The sequence below is a fragment of the Brachyistius frenatus genome, unplaced genomic scaffold (assembly GCF_029030835.1).
Source record: "Brachyistius frenatus isolate BFR_SWC_R1_liver_20210118 unplaced genomic scaffold, ASM2903083v1 Contig_102, whole genome shotgun sequence".
In the NCBI taxonomy this organism is placed as follows: Eukaryota; Metazoa; Chordata; class Actinopteri; family Embiotocidae; genus Brachyistius; species Brachyistius frenatus.
In genome coordinates this window covers 979,674-987,909 of record NW_027210701.1, presented here as the reverse complement: position 1 = coordinate 987,909, position 8,236 = coordinate 979,674, and the positions used below count along the sequence as shown (strand labels likewise).

Genomic DNA, 8,236 nt, shown 5'->3' with positions numbered 1-8,236 from the left:
GTCACCATGGTAACCACCAGTTGGAGAAGGGAGGGGGGGCAACCACCACCTCCTCTGCACAAACTACATATCACTGCTGTCAGGTGGAATCCCCGCATCTCCACAACGTCTACGTTAAATTCCACATTAAAGGTTTTATTCTTTGTTTTGTTGTTTTTTGTTATTGGTCACATTCTGGGTTTAACTGTTGGTCAAACTGTCTACTGTTCCACTGTAAACAAAACAAGCAAAGAAAATAAACAGAGTTACACCAATGACTGTAATAAGAAAACAAAACAAAACTTCAATTCTAAACTCAATCATTATTTTATTTGAACTGATTTATTTTATTTACTTATTTATTTAGTCGAGGTTGAACTGTTTGTTGTTTGTAACTTTTAAGTGTTCGAAGCTGAAAGCTTCAGTTTTCTCTGTAGTTTACACCAAAATAATTCCATTAAACGTTTTCTAAATTACAGGGATTTAAAAAATAAAATATGATGTCACTGTTCTTTTTTCTCACGACCCCTCAGATTTATGTCGTGACCCCCGATGGGGGTCCTGACCCACTGATTGGGAACCACTGCCTTAAACTTTATCTCTTTTCTTTTTTGTGGACATAAACATTATCTATCTTTGTCAGTTTAAACGCTTTTCAAACAGCAATCCATTGAATACACAGATGTAAGATTTTTCATTTGTAACTAAATATTTTGGTAATTTATGAGTCTAAAAAAAACCATAGATTCGTCCTTTAAGAAATTCTGATTTGTATTTAGGTATTTCAGCCCCTCAGGTTTCTCTAACAGGCTCATCCTCGGACAGTAAAACCTTCAAGGATTCAATTTATTAAAATGTCTATGCCTCTATATAAATGTAAATAGATTATAATATTTATCTGTAAATAAATTCTGAAATTTGTCTGTAAATAGATTATTGTGTTAACCTGTAAATGGAGTGCTCCTGTGTGCTGTTGTGTGTATAATGTTATCTGACATCGATTTTTCTACAGGTTTTTGTAACTTTATTATGATCTATTTTTTCCTTTCTGATCAATTAGCTGCTCATCATCTGACATTGAAGCAGACATCATGAAAAAAGGAGTAAAATGAAATGAAAATTCAAACAGCAAAAACAAAAGGAGGATCAGAATTCCTTGTTGAGTGAAAAAATTATGTTGTGTGTATCTATCATTGTGAGGACTCCTTACAGTTTTACACTCTGGGAGTAAAAACATATCTGCCCTGTGAAGACATTTAGTCAAAAACAGGTCAGTGTCCTGGCAATGCAGGATGTTAATAAGGGTCCCCACAAAGATACACAGACATATCTGTGTGTGTGTGTGTGTGTGTGTGTGTGTGTGTGTGTGTGTGTGTGTGTGTGTGTGTGTGTGTGTGTGTGTGTGGGGGGGGAACTGCAGCAGAGGTCGACCAATCAGGTTGGTCCTCATCCTGTTTGGACAGTGTTAGTATGCAGAGCAGAGAGTGTGTGTTTTATTTTGTGATATGTGTCCTGTGTATGTGTGTGTGTGTGTGTGTGTGTGTGTGTGTGTGTGTGTGTGTGTGTGTGTGTGTGTGTGTTTGAATGTAAAGTGGTGTTTTGTGTAAAAACCTTCAGGAAACAGCAGCTTCAGCAGTTTGTTCAATCAAACACAAACACAGCCAGACTTTTACTGCGTTGTAGTGCTTTTTAAGGTACTTGTACTTTACTTGAGTACTTTCATTGTGTACTTTTACTGCACTATAGTACAATTTAAGGTACTTATACATTACTCAAGTACGTCCATCGTGTACTTTTACTGCCCTGTAGTACTGTTCAAGGTACTTCTACTTTACCTGAGTATTTCCATTGTGTACTTTTACTGCGTTGTTGCACTGTTCGATTTCAGTCACACCTTCCTGCAAATATTTCACAATAAAAGCTTTGTTACGACTTGTAGGATGTCTGTCAAATGAAATTGTAGTGGGCTTTTAATTTGAAACACTACAGGAAGTGTTGAGTTTAACAGCGTAATGCAGTAACTTTAACAGGGCAAACAGCAGTGGATCAAATAGAGACTTTGAGTTGACGTCACGAATTAGTAAATACACTTTAAATGTTGATCTGACAACTTTGACCTGCTTAAAAAAAGGTAAAAAATGTAAATGGATTTCAACCAGATCAATCGCGAACGTTTTATTTTATCGGACAGAAAAGCTGTTGGGATGTCATTCCAGTTTCTTTTAACCCGAGAGTTAGAAAGTTGGTAAAGTTAAATTTTAATTTGAAGTTTTCGGGGAGTATGAAGTCAGAGTGGCTTCCTCACATTTGTCACAGCGATCCTCTGAAATTAAACTGAGCAGCGTTTCTGTTTAAAAAAGGAGAGTTTAAGAGACAAACCTTAAATCAACAGAAGAACTAAAAGGCCGACTGATCTTCAATTAGAGACAACGAGGAGGAGGAGAATGAGGAGGAATCCTTCACCGCAGAGACGCTGAAATGAGATGAAAACTGGACCTAAAAAGAGTCAAAATGTTCAACACAGTAAAATCTGTTCATTAAAATATAAATTCTGAGACTTAACAGGTAAATTAATTAAAAATGAGTATTATTACTATTTTATTTCATTTTAGGACCAAGCAAAGGAAAAGAAGCACACTTGTTCATATTCAAGACTTTGACAAGAACACTGATAATGTAAAAAAATAGATTGATTCAAAAGAAACAGCTGATTGTACAGAGCAATTATCGGATTAAAAGGCACTCGTGGTTACAACAACAATTAACTGAAGATGAATGACGTAACTGAAAAGTTTTTTGTGGTTAAAGATCCTAAAAAAGAAAAAAATAATTAAATACTGAGAAGAAATGAAAAAACAAAGCAGTAATTTCCCTAATAATAATAATAATAATAACAATAATGACAACAGTTGCAGATGTTTTTACCAAAGATAAAGGTTGAAATAAAATGAAACCAGATCAAATAATCAGCGATCACTGCGATCAATATAGAAACGTATTAATAAAACTGAATCAGATGACGGCGCGGAGGCTTCCCGTTCCAACTTTCTTCCTCAACACCTCGACCAGACGCTCCAACCTGAGGAAGATATAGAGGAGGAGGAAGAGGAGGCGGAAGAACACAAGGGAGGAGTAGAAGATTTCACTGTTAGAAAGGCTGATTTATTGTGACATGTTTCTAGCTGCAGTCTTATGTTTCCTGCTGCATTTTTTTGTTTTTGTTTCCAGCTGCAGTCCCATGTTTCCAGCTGCAGTCTCATGTTTCCAGCTGCAGTGTCATGTTTCCAGCTCCATTTTTTTGTTTCCAGCTGCAGTGACATGTTTCCAGCTGCAGTGACATGTTTCCAGCTGCAGTCTCATGTTTCCAGCTGCAGCGTCATGTTTCCAGCTGGATTTTTGTTTTGTTTCCAGCTGCAGTGACATGTTTCCAGCTGCAGTCTCATGTTTCCAGCTGCATTTTTTTGTTCCCAGCTTCAGTGTCATGTTCCCAGCTGCAGTGAAGTTTCCAGCTGCATTTTGTTTTGTTTCCAGCTGCAATGTCATGTTTTCAGCTGCAGTTTTTAGTTTCCAGCTGCAGTGAAATGTTTCCAGCTTCATTTTTATGTTTCCAGCTGCATTTTTTTAGTTTCCAGCTGCAGTGAAATGTTTCCAGCTGCAGTGACATGTTTCCAGCTGCAATCTTATGTTTCCAGCTGCATTTTTTTTTGTTCTCAGCTTCAGTGTCATGTTTCCAGCTGCAGTGTCATGTTTCCAGCTGCATTCTTTTTGTTCCCAGCTGCATTTTTTTTGTTTCCAGCTGCAGTGAAATGTTTCCAGCTGCAGTGACATGTTTCCAGCTGCATTTTTTTGTTTCCAGCTGCAATGTCATGTTTTCAGCTGCAGTTTTTAGTTTCCAGCTGCAGTGAAATGTTTCCAGCTGCACTGTCGTGTTTCCAGCTGCATTCTTTTTGTTTCCAGCTGCAGTTTTTTGTTTCCAGCTGCAGTTTTTTGTTTCCAGCTGCATTGTCACGTTTCCAGCTGCAGCCTCATGCTTCCAGCTGCAGTTTTTTTGTTTCCAGCTGCAGCATCATGTCTGTCCCTGCTGTTTTCCTGCAGGTTTTGACATGCACGGTTGCATGCACTGCGGATTGCACGCTGGTTGAAAATGTTGTCAGACTAACAGGAAGCATTTGTGGGGGCAGGAAGAGAAAAAGTGAAGAGAGAGGAAGCTGAAACAAAAGGGGGAGTACGAAAACTGACCCTGGATGACTTTCTAACATTCGGCGAGGCTCTCTCTGCCGCTCTGTCTCTCTCTCCAAATCAAATTAAACTTCTTTCTCTAATAACCAGCAGATTTTTATCAGCGCCTTCCCTCAGAGAGCAAATATTCTTCCCCCCACTATTCAGAAACTTGGGAGACTCTTCAGAGCCGGCCGCCCCCCCGCTGGCAGCCAAATTAGAACAGAAAGCCGCGGGTTTGAGCCCAGGAGGACGGCGTGGGACGCAGACGGACGACTTAAGCTGTTTTCATCATGAATCTCATCCCTTCATCTTCAGGCTGATGAGATGAGAAGCAGCAGCAGAAGAAGTCACGTTATTCAGCATCAGACCGTCATCCTGCGTGAGTCGAAATCTGAAGGATTAATTCTTCCTGATCAACTCGGCAGCAGAGACACTCACCGATGTCCACTGAATATGAATCATCACGACCAAATCTCCTTAGTCCCACACGCTTAACCAGTCTTTGAACGCCTCCCAGAGTCTGTGACGGCTGCTGCTAGACGCTGCAACATGTTTCTGATGGCGGGAAAACGCTTGCTTCATGACCTCCTCAGCTCGTTTAACCACAGAGTGACGTTTCAAACCGTCCGGCAGGAAACAAACATCACTACAGCATTTTTCATTCATATTTTCATTATCAATGAACTCTGTCTGCAACAGTTGCCCAAGGCCTAACTCAAATTTGGCAACTATTTGTCCGTTGAAGCAACTTCCTGTCTGCCTCTTTACAGCAAACTGCAGATCTCTGATTGGTCAGGACGCTGCTGGTCCATCAGATTTCTTTGTCATGATCAGTAAACTCATGTTACTGCTTTGATTAAAAAAAAAAAAAAATAAATAAATAAAATGGAATTTAAACATATCAAAGATTTTTCAAAGAATAAATGTTGCTAAAATCTTCCTGGAGCTGCTGTTTGGATGAGACTCACAGGGTTTTTGAAATCATTAAATTTCTAGTGTAATAATGTGAACATTTTTATTCTGTGAACGACATTAACAACACAGAAACAGAGCTGAAGAGCAGCAAAACGGAAAATAATCGAGATTGCCGTTTGTGAGAATCTGACCTGCGCACTCTCTCGCTGGCCTCTCGCTCCGCCTCCTGGCAGCGTTGAAGCTCCGCCTCGACACTCTTCTTCTCCTCCGACAGCTGCTGCAGCTGCATCACCAGGGGTTGGGTATGAGGAGGCGGGGCCTCCTGCAGCTGGCCCTGTGGAGGCGGAGACTGATGAACTGCCGCCACAAACACTGCAGGAGAGATTAAATCACCAGGCAATGGGTGCTGGGAGGGAGGGGTGAGGTCTGGAGACCTGAGAGAGGAAGAGGAGGAGGAAGGTATGCTTATCAATTTGTCTTTTTGGTCAAACTGGTTTTTATCTCTGAGGGAGAGTCTGAGACTGATAGATGACTCACTCTGACATAAAACACGAGCACTGGTGACATTCAATTTCAAAATATATATATGTATTTGTTGTGTGACGAAATGAAAAAAAGTAAATTGACTGTAAAATAAATTAATAACAAAATGTAATAAATGAAAAAATAAATTGATTCAAAATACAAATAATCCAAAGGAACACAATAAAAAGTTTAAATATATAAGAAACAACAAATGTCTAATAAATAGAATGACACAAATTAACAACATTAATAAGACAAAATCATTTTAGTAACTTTTTGTTTGCGACTTTTTGTTTTTGACTTTTACAAATTAAACTTAACACTTTTTAAAACCTTCTGACTTGTTTTTTTTGTTGTTGAGGATGAATTCCTGCAGAAACCTGCAACCTGATCGGAGCTACTGCTCACTGTGAAGCAGCTGATAGTTAATCAATCAGCTGAGATATTGATAGGCACTGAGGGGGATTCACATTAATTAAAGGTAAACAGAGTGGACGAATGACAGAGGACGGGACAAAGGACAAAGTTCAGCCCGTCTCCTGTCATCAGCTGTTGCTCTGTCACTCGCCCTTTTCTGTTTTCTACTTTTAACATCTCAGAACTGATGGACAGATTGATTGATCGTCAATGTTCATTCAGTTTCCATTCCTGAAGTTTAAAATAGTAATAAGTTTGTTTACTGATCCATGAATATCACGAAGGTTTGAAATGAGCTGAGTCAGATATCAAAATCTACCTGGTCGCCTACATTTACCATGAGCACCGTGTCCTGACCAGTTTTACATCCTGAGTGTCTGAGCATGAAAAAGTATTCGCCTTTTTCAATTTGTGCATCAAAAACCGAAACCTTCGGCTCTACTGAAGAGATGAAGAATGACAGTTTAAAACCAAATAAAGAATCTTCAAAAGCAAAGTTAATAAAAACTAATAAAAGAAATCTATTAATGAGAGCTGTTCTTTAAAAAATGTAACAAAATAGTGAAAACTAACAAAATGACAAAAATTTAAAAAGTGAGATGCAGAAAACAATTGAGGTGGAGTCCAGAGACCAGCAAGTCAGAAGTCAAGGGTCGGAGGTCAACCAGCTCTTGACCTGCAGCAACTCACAAACACAGAAACAGATGTTTGACACCAAGAATCATCTGATCCTCAGCTGTCAACCTGCCAGGGTCAACCGAGGTTGTCTGATCCACCTGCAAACACAGCTGAGACCAGATCCAGACACCAGGAGCCGGGCCGGGACCAGAACACAAGAGTCAGTCCCACCGTACCGAAGTCCTGCCAGATTTTTGTGGTTTTTAAAAGATCTGTTCTGTGGTCACTGAGAAATAATCAAATTAATGATCAATGATGATTTTATTAGCTGATCAGTGATGACGGTTTGATCTGATGATGCCTTCACTGACCAGCTGCAGAATCAGACATTTAACAATCAGACTGTGGTTTTAAATAAGGAGAAACGGGTGCATATTGAAACTATTGGAGTGGCTTCAACCAATCAGCATCAAGCACCAAATGCGCTGAAACTCAGGAGATATGAGTTTTTGTTTCCTCCTAAAAAAGACTGAAATCAAACCAAATCTTCCCCTTTCCCTCCCCTCTCCTCCCCCCATCCGGTGTCTCTGCAGGCGTCCAGCATCAATCCTCATGATTTATGGAGACTCACAGTTTGGTCAGCGTGGATGGACTCGCTCTTCATCATTATTCTGCCTCACTCTGCAGCAGCGGTTTCATTGTGGACTCAGATTCACCTCGGGGATGTTTTAAATCTGTCTCTTAACGTATTGTTTGTTGTTTTGTGTTTCTTCGTTTGTTTCGTGCAGGTTTTTTAATATTCCTCTCTCAGGACAGGCGTCTCCCCGTCTGATGCCGGTGATCGCGACCCGATCAGAGATAAAACAAAGACAACACGAGGTCGAAGGTCAACACACGGTGCTGTTTGTACACCTCACTCTCTCAGCTGATTGGTCCAAACTGAACACAAAGGACTCCGCTGAGCAAACACACACACACACACACACACACACACACACACACACACACACACACACACACACACACACACACACACACACACACACACACACACACACACACACACACACACACACACACACACTTTTCCTGTCCTTACTTACATGTGAGGAACTCATCTTACAGCACAGAAACACAAGTTAATGTTTCCTTCTCTGCAGCCCCGTGAATACGAGTTCACTGGTTGGTCAAATAAACAGCAGGTGGCGCTCATTCTGCAACTATTGATGATTACTCTGTAAAATGTTCTGATCATTAAAGGAAGGCAACTCAACAGCCGAATGGTTCAGCTGCAGAGTTTACTGTCATCTTTACAGCACATCATTCTCCTGCTCTCTTCTCACTTTTCTGTCTCCACAGTCACTGTCTAATGAAGGCAAAAATGCACCAAAAATAATCTTAAAATGATCGAGAATAACCTCTTCGTGGCTTAGTCTTAAAGTGTCAGAATATTTAACACATCTTTCAGATCTGAAGATAAAACAGGTTTACGAAGTTTTTCGGGTTTTAATCCTGTTTAACAAAAGTCTGATATAATTTCAAATCAAAGATACGACTTTAT

At 40.0% G+C, this 8,236-nt stretch overlaps 1 protein-coding gene across 1 annotated transcript in view; it reads right to left on the bottom strand.

Annotated features, from left to right (window-relative positions):
• Nucleotides 1-2,574: 2,574 nt before the first annotated feature.
• Nucleotides 2,575-8,236, bottom strand: part of mipol1 (mirror-image polydactyly 1) — a 35,360-nt gene continuing 29,698 nt past the window's right edge. Inside the window, exons 13-14 of the mRNA XM_069711625.1 lie at nt 5,307-5,549; nt 2,575-3,058 (exon numbers count right to left, since the gene is read on the bottom strand). Of these exons, the coding sequence (XP_069567726.1) occupies nt 2,992-3,058; nt 5,307-5,549 (310 nt within the window). The 3' untranslated portion in view covers nt 2,575-2,991. The remainder of the gene's footprint in view (nt 3,059-5,306; nt 5,550-8,236) is intronic.